A 23,455-nucleotide genomic window follows, 5' to 3' on the forward strand; every position below is an offset into this window, starting at 1 on the left:
CAGCTGTGGACGCGGAGAACCGATTTATTTCGTTGCTCATTATGGTCGGACCAAGTGAGCTGAGCCACGAAGACGGGAGGTGTTTTCCGGAGGGCGGCAAGCAGCTGCCCCCGGTGCAGCGGGGTCCCGGAGGGCCTGGCAGGCCCTCCCCCGGCCCTGGCAGCTCCGGCGGTTATGTCGGTGCTACGTGCCCCGCACCGGGACCAGCCGCTCGTCTTTCCCCACAGAGGGGCGCGCCTCTCGGCCTTTAAGCCGGTGCCCAGCCGCGCGGCGACCAGGCTGCTCCGGGGCGGGCCGGGCCCCGGGGCCTCCGCTCTGCGGGTCGCCACCAGCGCCGGCCGAGGTCCCCCGCCGCCGCCGCGGCGGGCCCGGCCCTACCCCGCCCACCGCGCCCGGGACCGCCCCGCGGACGGTGGCCGCCAGGCGCCCTCGGCGCAGCGGGTACGGTGGCCGGCAGGGGCCCGGTGGCGCGTTTCCCGGTGCGCTGCGGGGCGGCGGTGGCTGGGGCCGGCCTGCCCGCTGCGGGTGCCCACCGCGGGCCCGACGGCGAGGCGGCGGCGATGGATTTCTCCAGGTTCCTGTCGGATGACTTTGAGGTGAAGAGCTGGGTGAACGCAGCCTTCCGGGCCGTGCAGCAGGAGGCCCCCGGGAAGGTGGACGCCCACGCCGCCACCCTGGTGATGAAGTTGCAGCTCTTCATCCAGGAGGTCAACAACGCCGTGGAGGGTGAGGCGGGCGGCTGCGGGGTAGCCCCGGCCGCTGCGGGCGTGCCCCTCTGCGGGGCTGCGGACGTGGCGGGCTGGGCCCGGCGCGGGTTTTGTTACTGCGGTTAACCCTCCCTCCCGCTGCAGTACCGGCTGGTGTGCTCTGTCGCCTCTGCGTCCTGAAAGATCTCTTGTAAACGCTGAGAAACCCCTGCCCCTGCCAAGGGAGGCTTAGGTTGGATATTAGGAAAAATTCCTCACCGAAAGGGCGGTCAGGCAGTGGGACAGGCTGCCCAGGGAAGTGGCTGAGTCTCCATCCCTGGAGGTATTTAAAAGACGGGTAGACGTGGTGCTTAGGGACATGGTTCAGTGGTGGACTTGGCAGTGCTAGGTTAACGGTTGGACTCGGTGATCTTACAGGTCTTTTCCAGCGTAAATGATTCTATGCATATATAGAATATATATTCCATACATATTTAAATTTTAGCGATATAACTAAAGTTTTATTGTTTGGTGTTTTGCTTAGTTGTTTGGGTTTTTCTAAGTGTTGAAGATTATTTAAGATTATTGAAAAACTCCCCCCTTCCAGCAAGGGTTCTCAGGCCCTCCTTGGTGTTTCTGTAGAAACAAGCCATCAGGCTCTCCAGAACATGCCCAGAGTCCTCCGGGAAGTGGAAGTCTTGAAACAGGAGGCAACATTCCTGAAGGAGCAAATGATCCTTGTTAAAGAAGATATCAAGAAATTTGAAGAAGACACAGCTCAGTCAATGCAGGTAGGACTTAGTGTTTATCCGCAACTTGTGAAGTTCTGAAGTTTCCAGACATGTTTGCATTAAACAACCTTGTGAACTCAAGATAGACAAAACCACTTCTTTTAACGTTAATAGTAGAAAAGTGGGCATGACACAGACTAGTGCAGTCTGCATTTCCTGAGGAACAGCTGATCATATTTCAGTTCGGATAGAGTTACCTGAGGGGGGACACTGATTTCTGCACAGATTTCTGCCTGTCTGGGGTGTGTAGTACTTTTCAGGCAAAGTGGATACTAAAAGTACAAATCCAGAATTTAAACTACCCTTTTGTTGTTTGACTTTGGAAGTTGATTTAACATCTCTAGCTCTTTCAGCCAACTCCTTCCCCCTTGTAACGGGCACGATCTTTTCACAGATTTTTTTTAAAATCCAAGCCAAAAATAATTCCCATAATATAAGTATCTATGGCAGTCATCTTTTGTTTCAATGGGCAACATATATATATATATATTTTTTTTTTTCTTCAGGTTCTGGTAGAGATTGACCGAGTGAAATCTAGAATGCAGTTGGCTGCCGAGTCACTTCAGGAAGCAGACAAATGGAGCACGTTAAGTGCAGACATTGAAGAGACTCTTAAAACACAGGTAGATACCTCATTATTCTTTTTGGTCTTTGTGCCTTCAGCTTTCCAGGGAAACTGCGTTTAAAAGTAGGTTTTGAAGTGACTTTAAAACATGTACCTGTTCGTAAAATGTCATTATGAAACAGGTATTAATGCTTTCTAAGGTCATGTCGGTAACTGGGTTGCCTTTCCTTGGTGGCAGGATGTGTCTATGATTTCGGCCAAACTAACAAGTATGCAGAGCAGTCTGGCTATGCTTGTGGATACGCCGGATTACTCTGAGAAGTGTGTGCATCTTGAGGCTCTGAAGAACCGACTAGAGGCCATGGCCAGCCCTCAGATTGTTGCTGCTTTTAACTCCCAGTCTGTAGGTCAGTAAGGCTTGGTATCATTTACTATCAGTGCAGAATTTATTGTCTTTAAAAAGTAAAATGTTGTTTGGCTGGGGAGTTTATGCCCTGAAGGCTCCTGGTGCTGGGTTGTGTGCTTTTTCTGGTGGAACCAGATCCCGTGAAATGTTACATGCTCTGTAGCTGCCTGCAGTCCAGTGCATCTTTGATTTTCCTACAGTTTGATGTACCTGTGGCCACTATGGGAAATAAGGAAAATGTGAGCTGGTTTTATAGGCCATGTAGATGTGTGAAATAGAAGTGCTGAGGCAGGGCTGCCCTGCTGTCATAGTTTAGCTGTGCCATGGATACTCTCCAAGTGCTCTCTCTTTAGTTTTACATTATCATAGTGCTGCTGGGCATTTCAGTTACCACTTGGTGTTGTAATCAAGAAGGAAATTTGTTTGGAAACATTCTGACTCCTTACTACCTTGTAAAAGTTGTTTTATAAACTCTCCTTTAGAAAATTTGATTTTTTTGACTGTTCTTTGTGCTCCTCCTTCCCTCTCCTACTGTCACAGCGCTTCTGAAAAATACTTGTTCTGGTTGTTGCCTCTCATCTCTGTGCACCTTGAGGTCCCAGTGAGGATCTGGGGCTGTGGTGCTTTTGCTGCACAGCGCTCTGTGGAGTTCTTGTCTATGTAAAGGCAAGGTGCAGCAGTGTGTGACTGCAGACAGCTGGAGGGAGCGGACGAGGGAAGAAGCTCTATGTGCTGTGCTTCTAACAAACGTGCTTAATCCTTTGCATAGATCTCTCTCATCTCTCTCCCATTCCTCTTCTGGCTTTTCTTCTTTGCACAGCTTCCTTTTTTCTTGGGCTGTGCTCATCACCTTCACAGTAGGTCCCATGCCTTTTTTTCTGCTGTTGCAGTGCGTTACCCTCTACAGACAAACTCAAGACAAAGGATGATGTTTTGGAATATTTTCTTTGCTTAGGATGAAAGTAAATGGAATATTCATAGTTTCTGTGAGTTCTTGACCAAAGAAAACATAGGTGCAAGACAGCTGTTGGCAGCAGGTCTACTGGTACGAGGTCCTTTGCTTGGGCCTACTGTTCAGAATAATTCACTTTAGGCACTGTTTGCGTTCTCTTTCAGAATCTGTTCTGGACATATGGAGACATGGGCTTTTTTTCCCATTCAAGAGAGTTTCTCTGTTTACTGTGAAGTCATATTTTTTTTCCTGAAGTCCAGCTCCTATAAATGTAATACAAGTCCATAAACGTATCCCCAGAGAGTCTGTATGCTGTGACTTCCACACATGAAGAGCACTTTAAGTCACTTAGTGTTCTAGTTCATCTGCCTTCTGGGTCCTGTTCGAAAAACAAGGTCTCATTACTAATTTCTCTAAGCCCAGATGTATTTTTTAGACAGAACTATAGTCATCCCTCTTACAGTACCAAACAGATTTTTGAGGAACTTGGATTTCAAAGCTTTGTGTAAGAGCTAACCGTGCCATTAGTCAGTCTCGAGGCAGCTAGCTTAGGTGTCAGTTTGAGGAGTGGTGAAAGCAAAGCTGAGGACTTCGTGAGGTATGTTCTAGTTTTGTAGATAGCAGCTTGTTTCTGGAAAATAATGATTTCTTTCTAGGAAATGCTCTGGTTTTATCTGTGTTTAATGCTAGATATATTTGCTGGTTAAGAAGTTAAATTTAAGAAGTTAAATTCATTCCTTGTGTCTGCTACCTGTTCTTGTTTGAGTGTGGGTTTTAGGCAGTTCTGCTCCTATTTGAGAGGATAAGCAAAGGAAAGTTGAAAGAGCGTCTTTCTGTGTAGGCCATTGTGCATACTCCCTTAAAAGAAGAATCCTCTTGCTCAGTTAGACTGACATCTCACCCTCAGCTTTGAGACTGACTGTTAACTGCCTATTATTTTGTTTTGTTTAGATCAGGCAAAAACGTTTGTTAAAGTCTTCACCGAAATTGATCGGATGCCCCAGCTTCTTGCTTATTATTATAAATGTCACAAGGTAAGTATTTTGATAATATTTTAATAGGGAGAAATGAAAATTTGAATTCTTGCTTGGCCAGGACTGTAGGGGGAGCTGCTACATCATGTATTTTACCTTTCCTGTTTGAAGGAGGATGGAACCTGTTCTTTTTCATGTTTCATTCTCTGACTTCTCTTTCTGGCTCTTAATAGCTTTGTTTACTCCCCGTGTTTCAAGAGTAATTCTCCATTCAGGGCTTTGTGTTCTTTCCTGCAATAGACATAGGATATGTGCGTTCTGCTTGATTTCTCTGTGCTTTATAGTTTTGCTTTGCTTTTCTTGGATGTGGCTATGTCAGCAATAACTTTATTGCTGCAAGTTGCCAGCTGCTGACTTCTGTAAACCCTTTTCAGGTAAGATTAAAAGTTGGAATTCCAGACAGTTCTGTAGCCATAACCTGATCCTCAAATTTCTCTCATGACTGTGACTTTTGAGGATTAAGTTCAAGGCTAGGGCTTGCCAAGTATTTCAACTATTATGTGGGGGTATCAGTTACAGTCTCATTTTATGAGTAAAATACCAATGTTAATTAAATCTTTGAATCAACTAAGAAGCCTCTAGCTTCATGCTGGAAGTCTTTTCCTTCTGTGGTGCTGAAGTATAGCAAAATTGAAATTTTGAATTATAGCATTGAAATCTGGAGAGAGGAGTAAGGGTGGGCATTGTGTTTTAGCAAAACTGCTTTGAATGGGAAGTTCTTGGTTTGAAATAACAACGGCTAGATCTGTGGACTGTCAGTTCTCCTCTTAGAATGGTTCTTATTACCCCTGCAGGTGCAGCTGGTGGCAGTGTGGCAGGATCTTTGCCAAAGTGACTTAAGCTTAAATCGCCAATTGACTGAGCTGTATGACACACTCCTTGGGACCTGGCACTCACAACTTCAGTGGGCAACACAGGTGCAGTGACTGTTTAATATTGGTGCTGTGTATGGGAGAGGACGAGATTGAGCACGCTCTCTTAATTCTCATAGAGCTCTGAACAGTTCATCGGTGCTCACTCTTTGAGTTATACTCTGTGCCTTATCAATGCAAGACAGGGCCTGCAACCTACTTTCTGTTTCTTGTCCAGCTCTTGCAGACAAGATTTGATTTCTGGTGTTCTACCGACAGCAAGGTTGCTGTGTTATTGACATTAAAGCTGCTCTATCACTTCCATCTGTATCTTAAGTTAAATCTAATTTGTTGGTGTTGCAAATGTGTTCTATTTCAAGACATTTGAAATGCCTGAATTGCTTTATCACTTGGCCTGGAGGAGGCCCTCAAGGTCATATTGGACTGACTCTGGGAGATACCTGAGGGCTTCTGCTGTCACCCATTGGAGTCTGTGTGCTTGTTTTTCCTGCCAAGAATAATGTAGGATCCAAAAAAGTTATTGTCCTTTAGTGAAATGAAGAAACAAGTTCATATTGTTGAGCCTGTAAGAGTTTTTCATCCATGAAGGGTAAGAGATTCTTATCTTCGTGTTGCGAAGCCCAGTGCAAGTGCTAGGCCTGTACTGCAAAGGAGCTCAGCATTTCCTTGAAATGTATTTTTTTCTGCCTAATGATTCGATGTGAATTACAGATCAGATGTCAGCTTACATTTTAGCAAATATTCTTTGAACTGGAGATTGTGAGAGAGAAATGGCACATGGGACAAAGCTCGTGTCACTCAATCTCCTGTGTTGCTTCTGCTTTCTGAAGAATTCTTGGACCTTTTTTATGCTATTCAGTATCCATGGCGACCTTGCTGCAGGAGGCTCATGGTGATCCCAGCTTTCAAAGCAAATGAGAGAGAATAGCTGACAAAAAGTCACGATGAAAGGCTGTAATGCATTTTATGCTAGCGGAGTTGAGGGTGGTGCATGTAAATAAAAGTTCTCATCTGATTAGTCTTTCTAGCCTTTCCAGTACTGACTTCTGCCGATCTGACCAGTAATTTGGCTCGTGATACAGTACTATTTCTTCATATTTTACCAATACGTGTGTTTTTTCCCAACACACCTGTGTAAACTGAGTGCTCTGTTTTCAAATGCCCTTTTCTGCTGGGTGGTTTATTGAATTACTATAATGCCTGTATTCTGCTGAATTCCGGTTTTGACCTATGCCTATCTTCTGGTTTCTTGGTTGCTGTATTCAAAGCACAGTTTCAATGGTAAAATATGTATTGACCTAGACTTTTGTAATCAGGCTGTCCTGCATGCTAGGTCAGCGAGGTTCTTGCAGTCTTACCAGACCTCTTTTGGTTTCTTCACCCCTTCTGAGGTTTTTCAAATTTGTTTTTCTTCTCTTTTTTCTCTCCTTTTCCCTCGCACCAATAGGTAACTCTATGTTAATTCTTTAATAGAAAGAAGCACATGCCCAGCACAGTTTTCTGTGCTGGGTGTGAAAATGTCTAGGTCAGGCTGCTGCTTTTTCTTCCAACTCTTTACTCCCTAGTTATGGCAGCCTGCCTTTCTGCTGACAGCATTTAGAAACTCGACTGCTCTGCCTCTTCCGTCCCTCTGTTTCAGGAGCCCAGGTCTCAGTGGCAAGGGCATAAGAGAGACTACAGTGGGCATGATTGCCTCTGGGAAGTGGTGCTGCTTCTGCCAGCAGGGCAGCAGCAGATGTTCAGGAGGGCTGAAGAAGGTATCAGCCCCTGGACAGACAAGACCTGCTCAGTTTGGAGTGGGACAGTCTGTCTTTGCTGAGGCAGTGACATGTGGTTTGTACCTTGTGGGGCACTCTCTGGAAGCTATCTGCTGCTGTCTGCTGCCTGTCATGTTCCTCTGAGATAATGTGCTTTTGCTAATAGCTTTTCTGTTACCACAGGTTTTCAAGAACCCCCATGAAATTGTAACTGTATTGTTGATTCAAACTCTGGGAGCGTTGGTGCCTTCTATCCCTGTCTGCCTCAGCACTGCCATGGAGAGAACGGGCCAAGAAACCAAGCTGAATAAGCTGCTGGAGCTCTATGATGCCACCATCCACTTTGCAAAAGGGCTGGAAGCAGCAATGCTGCCAAACCTGAGTAAGGCTCTTGCACTGAATTTTGTCATTCTGTTCTGTCAGTTCCTTTGTAAAGTTCCATTGTGGGATTTTGTTTAGTTTTACAGGGAGGGAGGGATTATGTCTTCTACAACATTGAGCAGTTACATGGCATTTGCATCTTTCTGTGTGTGTATGTATCTTACACTAAAGATATTGACACAATACTGAATGAGTTTACTGAAGCAGACCTGTTCTGAGCATGCTTGCTGTCTTGGGTAAATAACATTTAGCACTTTTTCTTTTACAAACATTAGTATTTCTTCTGTCTAACGGATGAGGAAATGTCTCTAAGGAAGCTATCTGTGAAACCCATTGCGAAAGATCACAAAGCATAAAAGTCAAGGAGTTTCCTGGAATTAAGTCACACCTTACTAAACAAGAGAGAACCTGCTTGAAAGCTGCATCCATTGGATTCTTAATTTTTATTTTGTAGTTTTTCTATTGCTACTGGCCTATGTTTTAATCAAGTGACAATGCAGGATGGAATATTATTTCTGAACCATTGGTAGTTTATTCCGTAACAGCATCCTCAGTGTTTGATTCAAAATCTAACCTGTGCTTTCCTTACCCTAATGATGTTTGTCATCTCATTTTGGTCATGACGTGATGCATAATTCCCGCAAACCACAAAGTAGTGAGATGCTGTGTTTACATAGGTTTATGCCTGACTTGAACTGTTGGCTATTTATAGTCCTTTATTAATCTGGTAGGGCCCCTTCAAAGACCGGGTATGGGAAAATCCTAAATTAAAGCTAATGGAGCATTCCTCATGCTGTGTTTCCTGTGTTTGGTTCCTCATAACATTGTCTTGAGCTATTTAAACCTAGATTCTTACTTGATCATGTAAATTACGATTACTAGGCAATTCATGGAGTATGACTGTCATTGTGTCTGTTTTTGTTGTCTTCGTGATCGCGTACTCTTGTCAGTCATTTTCTGTCCTTGGCTTTGCTTAATTTGTGGGTCGTAATAGAAATGATTAAAAAGGACTTGGAAAAATTATGTCAAATTCTAGAAGGTGATACAAGAGGAAGACAGCTGCTGAACTGTTATTCGAGTGGTTTAAAAAAAAAATTCTTTATTTTAATCTCTTTTGCTATGGGGTAAGATGTTTGGGAAGAAAAGTATCTCAAGAATGGGAAGGCCAGGTGACTCAGCAGAACAGGGTCAAACCAGTTCCTACATATATGTACGTGAGGGAAGGGTTCAGTTATGATTCAAGGGATAATTCAGGTTGGAAGGGACCTCAGGAGATGATCTAGTCCAACTTCCTGCTCCAAGCAAGGTCCGCTATGAGTTCAGACCATGTTACTCAGGGTACTGTCCAGTCTGATCTTGAAAACGTTCAAACATGGAGATAGCACAGGCTTTGGACAACCTGCTCCATTGCTTGTCTGTCCTTGGGGCGTAAAAGCTTCTTCTTATATCTGGGGTTCAAAGTAATTCTGGTTTGCTGCTAGTTTGAGTTTGGCAAAACTTAACAGCTAGTGTCCAGTTCTGATTTGACAAATAATCATTCAGACCTGTTTTTTGGTTGGGTTTGCAGCTCCCTGCTCAGCAGAATAGCACTGAAATGCTGAGTTCATGGTTCACGTTGATGAACACCGTGAGGTAGTAGTGCTAATTGAATTGAGTTAGTGTCAATTATTTTAAGTGTGAACCAGGCTTTCTGATAAATGAGGATTGCTCCTGTTCTGAGTTGTGGGAGTAATGTGTTTCACTTCTGAAATGGTTTCAATACCTTCCTTCTACTGTAGGTTGGAATGTTTAATAGATTTTTGTCACCCAGGCTGTTTTGGAGCAGTGAGTGACAATTTTCTTGAGGCATTTGTTGAGGTAGAACATCTTGGTTTTAGGAAGCAGGTAGAGATAATAACCTTGTTTTTAAAAAAAAAAAAAAAAACCAAAAAAACTGTGTAGTTGAGACTTAAAGCTGTTGGGCAACATTCCAAGCCTGTGTAGGCAGCATGCTCTAATTGAAGAACTACTGCGTGTTGCTTGAAACAAGGTTTTTAGTAGCATGTTCATCTATTTGTAGACTAAACATCTGATTCTTTGTAGAGGAGCAGAACCTGGTAAAAGTGATGGAACTGGTGGAAGCGGTGTATGGTCCGTACAAGCCCTATCAGCTTGAGTATGGAGACCTGGAAGAAGAAAATCTCCTCATTCAGATCAGTGCAGTGCCCTTGGTAATGTAGCAGTCTTTGTTTAACTACACAGGGAGAGGCTTGAAGCCTCTACTGAATACAAGGGTCTTTCCCATAGTTATTGCTCTCTTTCCTCCTGTAATTTTTTGGTAATATATCCTGTTTGCAGTATATTTTTATACTGTTAAGTAAATTTTGTTTAAGAAATAAAGTTAATTTCAGCAGCACTGTCAGGTCGGAGGTAACTCCTTTCTTCTCCTTGTTCGCCCAGTAACCAGCACTGTGTGAATCTGCAGGAGAAAGACTTTACCAAAATATTGCTATCGACCAAGAGCCTGCTTCAGGTTCAATAGAACTTATTAAGAACAGGGTCCGGGGGAGGAAGGTCCTTTTTGTAGAAGATTCTGTTGTTGCAGAACTGTTTTTCGTTGAAGACCTGGTGAGCATAGGATTTGGCAGCCTGAGTTTTATAACAGTCACTGTGCAGGAGGGTGGAAGCGACGAACATTGTTCTCCCTTCAGTGTGTCACAAGACTGGAGGATACTGAGAGAACAATGTGTTACGCAGGCTGTCTTTTCTTTAATGTCTGGACACTCACTGAAAGAAGAGTCAGGCTCAACTTTGTTGTTGTTGTTGTTATTTAGGAGCATTGGGAAGTCATTGACTGTGTCCAGGAACTGAACCATTCCGTCAACAAACTCTTCATTCTGGCTTCTGGAGCCATCGACAACTGCATTAAACTCACTGATGGACTGGGAGTGTGTGGGCTCCTTAAGGCCCTGAAAGCTCTGTTCACAAAGTAAGGTGCTTTTAGTTACACTGCTGCGTTTATCCTAAGGGAGTAGCAAGTATTCCGTTTGTGGCCAAAGACTTTGTAATTTATGAAAAATGGCTGAGAGCAGAAAGTAACCGTAATATGAATCATCTGATATCCCCTCCTACCACTTCATTCAGGCAGTGGCTATTTCTTAGGGGGAAAATGGAAGCTTTTTATAGCTAAATGGAAGACTTTTCTCAGCTGTTTTCTATTCTGGTTGGACTGAATTTTCATTTTTAATGAAATTTTAACTTTCCCTTTTGGAGGGAAAAATGTTTCCCAAAACAGAATAAGACAAAGACAAATGAGGCTGATGAAAGTAGAACTTGGTGAGGAAATGTATACTTACTGGGACAAGTGACCTCACATTCAGAATCTACCTGTAAGTGCAAGATGCCCTACACAGTGAGGTTCACTGTAAGTTCTTGTCTTAAAGTATCAGTGACAGCCTGCTTAGATCATATTCAAGTACTGATTACCTCCTTATTCTTTCCTGATATCGAAAGAGCCGCTCACAAGGTATAAATCAAACTGTTACCTTGCTGTCCTGTGGGGAAGGGGGAAGAGGAAAGCACACTTCTGATCTCATCTTCTTTATAGGCAATTACATAGCAGTGTGCGTGCCTCCAGCTTGTGGGCATTATTTTAAAAAAAAGGAGGTGTGTGGAAAACAAAATGTTCTCCTTTCTATCCGTTCTCCTCTGGGGAGTAGCTGAGAAAACAAATTCATGAGATTGTTGTCACTGTGTTCCTGGAGTAAGGGCCAAGTGACGTTGGAGTAGCAGTAGCCTTATAAACTTTTTCTGTTTTTTCCTAGGAGATGTGATTAGTGTAGTGGTAACAAAAATGTCTTACTCATACCTTCTTGTGGGAGTGGAGAGTTCCTAGTGTATTATTATATATATAGTATATTTATAATTTTAGTATATATATAGTATACTTATTTTACATACATAGTACTAGTATACTATATATATATTCCATATGCAACAAATTGAAGTAGCCACACAGTATCTGTTACTCTGAGTTTCTCCCTGTCTTCTACTATGGGCTTGAGTGGGCTGTGGCTGATCAGTTCTTCACGTCTGTGTGTTTGGACTGGAACAACAGTGTCCCTTCTGAACTCCTTTTAAGATTTGTGGTTCTTATTTGGCCCTTGTAGAGGACTGAATGAGCAAATCGCAGGACATGCAGTTATGCTTCTCTCCAACCTGTTGTCTTATGCAGGTGCTTCTCTCTTCTCCATTTCTCATTACAGGTATACATCTGACTTTACAAATACATTGCAGTCTATACGAAAGAAATGTAAACTGGACGATGTCCTATCAGATTCCCTTTTTCAGGAGGACTGGACTGCATTCCAAAACTCTGTCCGGTAAAGGGGATTTTTTTGCCCGGCTCAGAACTGATTTTTGTATCAAATTTGGAAGGGAATTACTTGGGGTCAGTTTACACAAGCTCTTAGTGCAGAATGCAGGGCTATGCCCACTTAGCTGCAGTGCTGCTGGGAGTGTTAGTGTTAGTGACTGGGTTTCAGGTTGCTGCTGGCACAGTAAGTGCTATGAGGCTCCCCACCCTGTCTGGAGCAAGACTGCATGTCATATCACTTGAAATATCAGCAGCTCTTAGAATTTTTCCCAGTGACAGCGAGCTGGCCTTAGCCATGATGACAAGAAGTAGCATGTGGATGAGGCTGTTGGGCAAAAAAAATTCAGTGTGTTATCAAATAGATGCAGAGTTAATAGCCAAATTAACTCTTGACAGATGTGTCCCCTGTGGGCTGTGGTTTGGTTATTGCATTTTATAATTACTTGACACGTGTCTGAGATGGGTTGTCTAGGGGGGTCTGGCATTATCTGCCTCAAATCTCACAACATGTGTTTTTGTCTTGTTCTTTCCCAGGATAATTACTACTTGTGGTGAGCTCCTTCGTCAGTGTGGAGACTTTGAGCAGCAACTGGCCAACAGGTAAGCATTGCTGAACTTAATTCATGAGCTGTCAACATAGGTACCAAGTTGAAAGAAAACAAACCCCAAGGTGCTTCCGTTGCGTAGACCATGGAGGGAGAGCAGAGCCACTGTGATTTCCCCCCACTGCCCCTCCCCATCTTTTGAAATGTTAGAGATGGGTCACAGACTGTTCCACTCGGTCATGTGCCCTGAGACGGTCACAAAAATCCTTTTTCTTGGATACCTGGCTGGGCATCAAATGGTCTGCCAGATTGGGGTCAGGAAGGAATTTTCCACCAGATCAAATTGGCAAGATTCTCACTCCCCTTGTGACATGGGGCATGAATCATTTGCTGAAATGAATCTAGGTGTGCCTTAACTGATCGATTCCTTGTAACTTGAGGAGTGTCAAGCACAGGCAGCACATAGATCTTTTGTTGCTTGTAAGCAGTGCGCTGTTCAGCCTCTTGTACGTTGAAATGCGTTAGTCTGACTTGAGTGCCTGTGCTTTGTATGGGGCGCAGTGTCCTGCAGCGCACAGGAGGCTGGGTTTGTTCCGTATTTGCTAGACATTCTGAGAGCACAATCCTCTCTTTTTCATCTCAATATTTTTGCAGTTTTTGAGTTGCACGGTAGACATGAGAGTTGGCTGTAATTAGTGTCTGCCACCAATGAATACTCTCTCCCTTGAAGTAACATAAAGGTAGTGTTGGTCCTTGGACCAACATGACAACAACAGCGCTGATGTCAGAGGATTTTGCTGGTGACTTTTGTGTACTTGTTTTCAGGATTTTATCAACTGCTGGGAAGTATCTCTCGGACTCCTACAGCCCTTGTAGTTTTTCTGGCTTTCAGGATACCAGTTCTGCAGAAAAGAAGAGCTCCGTAAAGAATCCCTGGCAGGAATACAATTACCTTTTGAAGGAGAATCCATCTGAGTACGCCAGCCTTATGGAAACGCTTTACACTCTAAAGGTAGCTTTGGTGCCTGGGAGAGCCCGCCTTTGTCACAGGATGTTGATGGGCCCACATTTGATAGATGAGACCTGGATTCCCCCTACAGCCTGATTACTTTTCATCCTGAGCTGCAGCCTTTTGATGGGCTATGTTCCAAGTCTTCCACAGAGACACTGATTGATCTGCTGAGAGATGAAATGTCCAAACCCAGAAAGTCTGGACTCATTCCACCTCTCCCCAGATCCTGACTGTGTTTTGTGAACATGCCCTTATCAGTTCAGGTGAGGGAGACTTTGTTGCAGAACGCAGGGGAAAGATTGTGTTTGAGCTATCTCAAATTCTGGAGCCCACATACTGGCTTCTCAAGACTTTCTTTACCACTTATGCTCTGCTGCCATATCCATTCTGAAATATAATTCTGCAAGATCATTCATGCATGCATCTGTGAACAGGGTAGAATGACTCTAGTTATCTTCTTGTGGATCTAAGTTATGTTTGCTGTTGTCGGTCACATGTAGTAGCGAAGTCAAGGTTGTGAGTTCTGTCTCTCATTTCCTCAAAATGTTTTGTTTTCTTTTGCACTTAATTTAGCTGCAACTTGTGCAGTTCTGCCTTCAGTGTTATATGTTTGACTTTAAACCTTTGCTGAATAGTCAAGTTTCATAGGTACTCTTCATGTAAAACTTTTGCTTAATTCCATGCAGGGAATCAGTTGTGCCCTTTGAGTAAAAGGCAGTTTTGTCACCTTCTTTGCAAGTTTCTCAGTATCTAGCCTGGACTGGTGCCTGGCATGGCTGGAATGTGATGCTGATTCTTTGTTCTACGTTTCAGGGAGCAGTGTGCAGTTTCTGTCTTGAATAAGTGGTTGGAATAGGGCATCCCAAAGGAAACAAGCTGTGCCATTGCAGAGGAAAGCTCTTTTGTATGAGGATGGCCTAGTAAAGACCTCTTTAAGAATGTTAACATAGCTTCTCTTTGGTCAGTTTAATGACTTCTGCATGTAAACATTTTTCTGTGTCTGTGTGTTTTAGGAAAAAGGTACGAGTAACCACAACCTGTTGTCTTCATCTCGATCTGCCTTAAACCGCCTCAACCAGCTGGCACATCACTTGGCTTTTGATTCTGTTTTTCTTCGCATCAAACAGCAACTCTTATTCGTTCCAAAGATGGAGGTGAGTAATAGGTACATCGATCTGATCTGAACTGGCAAGGTTTACCTGTGGGATCCCTTAGGGTGGAGTACAGCTCAATGTTACTTACCTTTTCTCCTTTTCAGAATGTTTCCCTGTGGTATCACATTTCTTTCAGTGGAATAGTTTACGTCCCTTCATCCACAGCTTTTGCAACAGACAGCTATGTTTGCAAGCTCTGATGTTTATTTGAGATGTTGCTTTTCTAACTTGTGTGAGCATGTATTTTCCACAGGGAGCTGTGTGGAAAGGGTTGTATATGTTTTGGGCCTGAGGGAGGACAAGGGTAGCAGGTTTCTTGCCATCTGTGTTCTGCTTTCTAGAAGTCTTTGGGTAGTCACAGTGACCCCTTCCTAGAATACCGATAGACTTCACACTCCAGAAAGTCATAGATTCTTTCTGCACTTTTTGCCTTACAGGGTTGGAATTCTGGTGGCATTGGTGAGACCCTGACAGATGACCTGCCAAACTTCAGCCTGACTCCTCTAGAATATATCAGCAATGTAAGAGCACATAAGGGTAGTTACTGGAAGCCCAGTGCTGGGGGAATCTCTTCTGTGTTTCCATAATTTTTTGTAAAATTGTAGTATTTGTTAAAATTGTTATGTGATGGTGATAGATGCTCTCAGCGGTCCAGCCCTCATCAGTTGGCTTGTGCTGTTCTTTGCAGCTTTTATGAAGTCCCTGTCAAATTCTGGAATAGCAAAAGAACGTAGGGAGCACAAGGAGAGGTTCTTCTCTATTGAACCGCAGTGTTTACAGTGTTAACTCTCGTAATGGGATGGGAAGTGCCAGCTTTTGTTTGTAGGGGTGAATACTGAGCATATCTTCATAATGCAGCCCATGTAGCATAGAAGTTCCTGCAATGTGTATTGGAGTGATTTAATCATACTATGAAGTTAAAAAAGTCTTGAGGTCTTACCCTTCTAATCCCCATATGACTCCCTGGTTTCTCCTTCTGATGGAATAACAATGAAACCTTTCTGGCAGTGAAGTGTCTGAGTGGAAGCGGAGAGTGAGCTGATCATTCCTTCTGACTGGGCACTCCACAGTTTGGCGCTGCTGAACAGCGTTCAGATTGCTCTCCCATTCTCCTGGTTGGTGTTTCCAGTTGCTGCCAAATTTGCAGTTCAGATATTAATATTAGCTGCTATTATTATCTCAATACAAAGTATAATTTGATAAGCAAGTTTTTTATGTTACTATCATTCTGTGCATCACACAGGGAACAGATTTTTCAAGGGCAGGCTGCAACCAAAAGCTTTTAATATTTTGGTTTCCTCTGGCTTATGGCCTACAGACTTATACTCTGCTTTTAAAGCTTTAAAAAAAATGTATAGAAATGGGTAGTCAGTCAATTTGTGGGATAATTTTATCATGGGTAGCTTGAATTTAGCTATCTGAGAAGCTTTTATGAGATTTAGAAAGCTCATGGGCAGTGTATCAGGTAAAACTTCAAGGAAAGGTTGCTACTGAATTTCTAAGTAGCTTTCTAATTAACACAGTTCACCAGGACAGAGACGTGCATGGTTGGTAAGAGGCTGAATATGCTCCCCTGCTACTTTAATTGAAAGTTAAAACTGAGATATGTATGATTGTTACTTGATTCTGTGAGGAATCAAAGGACATTTCTGGCTGTCCAAGGCAAAGAGGAACTTCAGAAAATTTCAGATACAAAGCATTTGTTTTCTGACATCTTTTCAGGTCTACCCTTTATCCTGCTGCTGAGTGATAGGCGGGCCAAGACTGAGCCACAGCTTTGTCTTGGGTAGTCTTGAAATAACACTAGTGCATTATGCAGTAAAATTGAAAACTAAAAAACTAGAGTTTAAAAACAAATTGATGTGGCATATGTGCTGTGTAGAAGAACAGGCAGGTGATGCGAGCTCTGGACAAAGCTATTAATGAACATGCTCCATAGTACTCTGAACTATATCTGCAGAGGCAGAGTACTCTGAACTATATCTGCACCTAGGAAGATTCTCTGTAGCAGCAGATAATCACTTTATAAACAGGGCAGTATTTGTTGTATGCCTGAAGTTATGTAGCTTACATGTGTGACTTTGTGAGGGTGGTACCTGTTGGGAGTGATACGTTTCTGTAATTCATGATTATATTGTCACTTGATCCCTGTCTCCTCTTCTGTGGTTTTGTTTGGTTCAGTCTCTTAGATTCTGCTCTAAAAAACAAATTGCCAGGAACACTCCAGAGATCAAAGATTTGCTTGGAGTAACAGTTCTCTCTACTGGTTTTTCTTAACATGGTTGTTTCAATGACTGGTTCTCTGACCTTGTGAAAAATTATTTCTTGTACAAAGTGTAATGATGGGCAAGAGCCAATTTGTCTCTGAGCAAATGTAGGTTAGTGAGTGGCTGTCAAGCTCGGCTTTCTGCTTGCAGGTTTGGATTACCGCAGCTGACTTTTTTTCCTCTAGCAAAGTACTTGCTTCACACTTGTTCAGTGACTCAACTCTTTGTGCTTTTATTCTAGATTGGGCAATATATTATGTCGCTTCCTCTCCACCTTGAGCCATTTGTCACTCAGGAGGATTCTTCTTTGGAACTGGCATTACATGCTGGAAAACTGCCTTACCCCCCAGAACAAGGTAGGGTGAAACCAAAGACTTGAAGTGTCTGGGGGAAAGCTTTCACATTTTGACATTGCATGGGTGTGATGTGTTATGGTAACAAAGCTTTTGGAGATCTGTTTCCTGTTGTCTAGTCATGCTGCTTCTTCCAAGAGTCTCTTGGTAATATGCAGGAGGAGCGAGCCTCTAAATAACGAGTAAAACTTCTTCAGCTTGTCTATTTAAGTTTAGTGTTCATTAAAACTGTGGTTTGGGTGCAGGGCCTGAAGTATTACTGTTTCAGAGTTGGAGCAGTATTTAATATCCTAGGTTCAGGGAGTGAACAGGAGGTTCCTGGGGTCAGTTCCCAAACTCCGAAGGGAACTGTTGAACCATCTAGCCTGAAAGACTTCTCAAGTTAGCTTTTGTGGCTTCTGCTCCTTATCAGCCTGTCCATTGGAGTACAGTTCACGGAGCAGCTTGGACTGTCTAACAGCTTGCTGAAGGGGGAGTCTTGCTCTGCACTCCTGCCGCCTTTGTGCTGGTTCCACAGTAGGGCCATTTCCATTCATTAACCCCACAGAAAAGTAGTCACTTTTTTCTTCTTCTGGCCTAGTTTCTCTCAAAAATTGTATCAATAAAGTGATTTAAATCAACTTCCTAAGAGGTCTACTATGCAACAGAGCTGGCAGGAGCGCACAGCAAGGAATAGGCAAAGAGGAAGCTTGTGACCATGTTTAGAAGTGGTGAGTTGTTACGTTGGCTGACCGTCTTGTGTCATGTCCCCATCTGCTGAAGAAAAGAACCCTGTGTCGTTGATCATACAGTGTATTCTTACCCACAGACAGTATCTAAGTTGGGATTCTTGGAAAAGCTGCTGCCAGGAACTGAGCTGGTATGAAGCTTTCCAGCTTTAGACCCTAGTGAAATCTGGAGGGAATGTCCCATAAGCTTAATTTTACACTAATCATTTGTGGTATAAAATATGCAGCCCTCTATGGCCTTGCCGAGAAGCACAGCTCCTTAATTTGTTGCTAGAAAAAGAGGAGTCCCTGAGCTCCTTTCTTCAGGAACAGATTATTCATTCTCAAGCGTGATAGTAATGCTGTTTACTTGTAAACAACTTTTTCCTCTGCTTCTTTTCTCTGTAAATCCAGGAGAAACTACTGTTATACCCTGTGTGACATGCTAACCTGTGCCCATCTGTGACATGGGTTAGGAGTCCACGGTCAGAAACTGGTCTGCTGTCTGTCTTGTTTTGGACAGGTTTTGCATCTTTGGGAATTTCTTTTCTTAAGGGTCTGACCATGTGTTCTAGTCTCTGTAGTCAGATTCTTGCTCAGTAAGGACATAATTCTGGAATGCTGACCGCTTCATCTAAGTTCCTTTTTCATCCTATATTAACTCCAGCTGAAAAATCATTAGCTCTCCACTGCTACTTCCAGTGCCACCTGAGTCTTTAGTGATGAGATATCAGTCACAATGATTAAACCCCCTGTGTTGAAAGAAATGCAGTGGGTGCTGCAGGCGGCTGCTGTCCGAGACAGCTATGGCCCAGGTTCCTCTTCAAAACTTTCTCCCCAGGACACACAAGGAGTTCTTTCTGCCTATCTTTCCTTAATTTCTTGCAGCAAGCTGAGTTTTGGCTTGTGTTCATTCTTCAGATGGCTGTCCTTACCTGTTGTGTCATTAATCCTGCTGCAGTTAACAACAGTAGCTACATAATGCTTTCCAGCAGGTTGGCAGCGCACCATGGTTTGCTGTGGTTAATCTCTTCTCAGTGTTTATTTCCACTGACAATCAAGGAAGCGTAGAGTGTATTTATAGTCTTCCTGTAGCCTTCTGAGAATACGCTCTTTATTTTAGATTTTTGCATTGCTTATTTTGTCGTCTTAAAGTATTTACACGTTTAATAGTTCATTAACTTTCAAAACACTGATGAACACGGAATTCCTTTAGGGCTTGAAAAAAACCTGTGAATCCTTGTCATTGCAGTAGTTTGTAAACTAATCCTGGAAGATGATCCTATTGAATATGCCAGGCAGTGCCCCTGATCCCAGCCTGATCACCTATCAGCCCTTTGGAAATGACTTACCTGAAGAAGTAATAGAGGGAAGTGTTTTGGGTCTTGAGCTAACTTTCAATGTTGTATAGTATCAGGGAGGATATGTAACTGCTTTGACTACTCCAAAAACAGCTGATAAACTCTGAATCCTAATGAATAGCTTAATGTGTCGTTGAAGAAACAGTTAACCATTTATGAATTATGTTTTATTACAAAACCAGCATATGCAGGTGAGTGAGACTGCTGACAGCTAATGAGAATTTTCTGTACAGGAGATGAATTACCTGAGTTGGACAACATGGCTGACTACTGGCTGGGCTCCATCGCCAGAGCTACGATGCAAACTTACTGCGAGGTCATCCTGCAAATACCAGAGCTCACAGTACATTCGACAAAGCAGCTTGCCACAGACATTGGTAAGCTCAGTGCACACATTGTCCTGAGAACTGTTGCCCTAACACATGGGCTGCTTTGTCATTACGTTAGATTTGAAGAAACTGCAGCGTGGGTTTCTCCTTTAATTGCAAGCCTGTTGATCTGATATGATACTCTGCATGGTGGAGTGGTTCACAGCTGCTCTTTTGCAAAGTGTTCTGTCACATCCCTCTTCGAGGGAAGGGTGATGTTCCGGTAGGTACTCCTGCTTCTTCACTGCTTTGTGCTTCTGACTGTGGAAGTCTAAGTCCTTCTGAGCTGAGAGGATTCCCTTACAAGCCAGTCTTAGCAAGAAAGATGTGTACATAATCTTTTCAAGCGTGGCACTGCTCTTTCCCTTCTCATCAAAGTGCTGTGTATTGCCAGTATATGCCATATAGGGGATACACAGCATGCGCCAAGCCTGTTGGGAAATGCTCCAGTGGATTATGAAGGGGGCAGCTGGTTGATTTCTTCCATCCACTTGATAGCTGAATTAGGGAAGATCAGCTAAAGGCATTCTAAAAGTTGTTGTGGAGCACTTGACCAGCATCCTTATTTACAAAACCTGTAGGATCAGCTCCCCTGCTGTGGTTAACTTATCACCCTGCTGCTCGGAAGGTGCTAGATGACTAAAGTTACTTTCAACACGGAGAAATTTTCAGCAGCAAAGTGAGACATAGCTGGCACATGTTGTTCATCTCTGCCTTCTCCCATGCCATGCAGAGTGATTAAGGGAGGACTAATGGAAAGTGTTGGGGAAGGCATTTCTGCAGGATATGGAGGAGATTGGTTTTTCTTATCCGAAGCTGACGAAGGTGTCACCTCGAGACCACTACAGCTATTGTAAACACCAGTTAGTCCTTTCTTTGCTGTAAATCATGGATGCTGACTTCCCCATGGCCAAGGTCAAAAATAAAGATACAGACAATATCTCCTCAGCTCACCTGAGAGCCTGCTTGAATGCCAGTGAACTCAGCCTGAATTTTTTTTTTTTTTTAATTGGCCTTGCTTAAAAACAAACCAGTGGATTAGAGGCTGGTTGCTTGGCATTCTCCCTGCCATCCTTAATTCCCCAACTGACTTTGAAGCAGTGAGCTGGAACTCTCTCCTGCCTCAACAGCCATTCACCTCTGCAGAACTTCCTAGCTCTGCTGCAGGTTCTTTGCCTTTGAAAGTGTGATTGTGAGCCTTTATCTGTGACCGTGGTTACTGACCACCCCAGGGGTGTTGTGTGCAGGTACTGAAACATGGCAGAATGTGTCTCAATCCTCTGACCAAAACAGACAGTTGTCTAAACTAGAGTACAGGAAGCCAAAAATACGCACCAGTCAGTACAGTTAGATTCCAAACACACTGCCGTTTTCTGTGTTTTTGAGCTATCAGTGACAGGATTCTAGCTGTCATGAAGAACGAAGAATAACTTTCATTTGCACAGTGTCTGTTGCCTGTTCAAATACATGTTTTATCCTTGATCTTACAGATTATCTCATAAACGTCATGGATGCCCTCGGCCTTCAGCCATCAAGAACACTGCAAAATATTGTAACTCTGTTGAAGGCAAAACCAGAGGACTACCGGCAAGCCGCAAAAAGTGTTCCCCGCAGAATGGCCAGCAGCATCGCTGCAATGAGAGGCCTGGAGTGTTAGCTGTAATGTCCCTGCTGCTGGACGCTGTTCAAGGGCTGAACTGTTTGGGTTGGCTTTATTTCCCTATAAACTTTGCAAGGACAGTGAAAATGTCTCTGGGTATGAGGGGAGTTTATTTCTGAATAACTTTTAATAAATGTCTTTGTCTAGAAAAAGCTCGTTCCATTTTTCCATTTTTAGAAATAAGGAAAGATGTCCTACAACCAAATTTGCCAAAAACTGTCTGGATGACCTTGAGTAGGCTGAGCAGCGCTGGCTTCTGACTAGAAATGTTCTGCCGGTTTCTGGAGAGTTCATGCTTCATGGCGGTGAGATGACTGGCTTTTTCAGAAAATTTAATCAGTTCTGAATCTAAAATTATGGGGTAGGTACAACAAAGATCGACTGATTGGAAGCTCTTCTACCTGGAGGCAATTGTCGTTGCTCAAGTCTGTCATTATTCACAAAGTCAAGAAGACAGTCTCATCAATGAGGCATGATGAAGCTCAACCCTGAGAATAAAACCAGTTTTGTAGGTTGTTCCTTCTGCGATTAATGTATTCTACTGAAAGCTATGAAGTTTATAAGAAATGGAAGGAAAGTGGTGTTTTCTTGTAAAATTTATTAAAGCTTGGTATATAGATCTTTGTAAAAAAAACAAACAAACAAACAAACAAAAAACAACAAACCCTCATCTAGCCTAAGTATGCTTCCAACACTCCCACGGCTTTTTTTCTTAGGAAAAAACTGGACAGAATACAAAGAGGGCCCAAAACTGGAATGCCAGCTGTGTGAGACTGCTGGATAAAGCCTCACATGCAAACTCTTCTGTTTCAGAGGGGAAAAACATCTTTCTTCCCCTTATCTGTATCTACTCCTGCAGCTTTCTCCTTTTCTTCACCACTAGATGCCTTGGGGGAGTAATTCTTTTCTCAGTGTCCATGTTCTTGCCTCTTCTTTCCTTAACTTGGTTCAGGCTGCTCTAATCAGTGTTCAGCCTGAGCCACAGCTCTTTCTGCTCTTTGCTTTTGACTGTTTTTTCCCTGGCAGCCCCTGTCTTTTGGACAGCTGTCATTTCTCATCCCGGTGTTGCTGCATTTGTGGTCCTCCTTTTGGGACTCGTTAGTCTGATGTGTTCTCCCCTGGGTGACTGTGTGCTTAGCTGCCACGACTGCCAAATCTGCCTCTCTTCTAGGCAGTCCCACATCTTTTTTTGCCACACCAACATCTCTTCTGTGTTTTATGGCACACACGTAACGTGCTGATACAGGCTTATATTTTACTAGTGATATATTTTTTGAGTGAAATTGGATTCCTTTGCTGTTCTCAGCTGGACTTCGGTGATGTTTTGCTGCCAAAAACTGCATTTTGGGGAGGTGAGGAGAGCAGAGGTGCTTTATAAACAGTTTTTGGGTTTCGTGAATTTTGGCACCTAAAAAGGTTTCAGAGCAGGGAAGTAAAATGTGTTTTCTGGAATGTGTGTTGTTTTTTTTTTTTTTCTTGGCAAGGTTTTCAGTTAGATGTTTACTTTTTTTTTTTTTCAGACTATGAAAAGTCTTTTAAAAAATACCCAAATGAATGGGAAACGCGGTACTGTATTAAGTTGGGACTTCTCAGGTGTCTTGTTTGGCTGCGATTTGTGAAGCCTTTCCCCAGAGAGCTCTGTGCCCAGCTCTGTGCCCAGTCCCATGCAATGCTCAGCTGAGTCTTCCAGCGGCTGCACTGCTGCTGCAGCAAGAAAACAAAACCCTTTGCGCATATCGCTTATCTGCAATCAGTCCATTTGGGGGAGAGAGCCAAGCTGGTAAAGAGCTGAAGTCGAGTACGTGAGACACTTTCCACTTTTATTGGTTGTCAGACGCCCTCTATAAACCAGCAGTAATTGGAATAGCAAACTGTCCGTGTCCTGCCAAAGAACATGCTGTTCCGATTTACCCTTGGTGTGAGATGGGTGAATCTCACTGTTTGTGCCTCTCCCACCCTGCTGCCATGTCACTAGTGGGTGAGGATTTTTGAGGTGGTTCTTTGCCTGCTGCTATTGCGTTTCGCAGGGCAGATGGCCCCGGGCAGGCACCCAGCTGGGGCTGAAGGTGTGAGGAGCTGGTAGGTGCAGCCTGCCCTGCTGCTGCCTTTTTTATTCATTACAGCTCTGTGGCAGCAGATGCTGGAGCCCACCCCAGGATGGCAGCAGCTGAGGTGCTGCGTTTAAAAGTGCCTTGGAGAGGGCTGGCCTGGGAAAACAGCTCTGCCTTCC

At 43.6% G+C, this 23,455-nt stretch overlaps 1 protein-coding gene across 1 annotated transcript; it reads left to right on the forward strand.

The window, feature by feature from the left end:
• Window positions 1-288: 288 nt before the first annotated feature.
• On the forward strand, window positions 289-21,805 carry COG7 (component of oligomeric golgi complex 7). The gene is made up of 17 exons (XM_087733780.1): window positions 289-726; window positions 1,329-1,477; window positions 1,984-2,100; window positions 2,281-2,449; window positions 4,352-4,434; window positions 5,229-5,351; window positions 7,247-7,445; window positions 9,527-9,654; window positions 10,258-10,412; window positions 11,689-11,805; window positions 12,333-12,398; window positions 13,169-13,355; window positions 14,369-14,509; window positions 14,947-15,030; window positions 17,018-17,132; window positions 19,431-19,574; window positions 21,056-21,805. The coding sequence occupies exons 1-17, from the start codon at window positions 561-563 to the stop codon at window positions 21,220-21,222; spliced, it is 2,310 nt and encodes a 769-aa protein (XP_087589906.1). The 5' UTR covers window positions 289-560; the 3' UTR covers window positions 21,223-21,805.
• The last annotated feature ends 1,650 nt before the right edge of the window (window positions 21,806-23,455 follow it).

The sequence above is a fragment of the Nipponia nippon genome, unplaced genomic scaffold (assembly GCF_047370975.1).
Source record: "Nipponia nippon isolate SJK-2023a ecotype South Korea unplaced genomic scaffold, ASM4737097v1 scaffold_5, whole genome shotgun sequence".
Taxonomy (NCBI): domain Eukaryota; kingdom Metazoa; phylum Chordata; class Aves; order Pelecaniformes; family Threskiornithidae; genus Nipponia; species Nipponia nippon.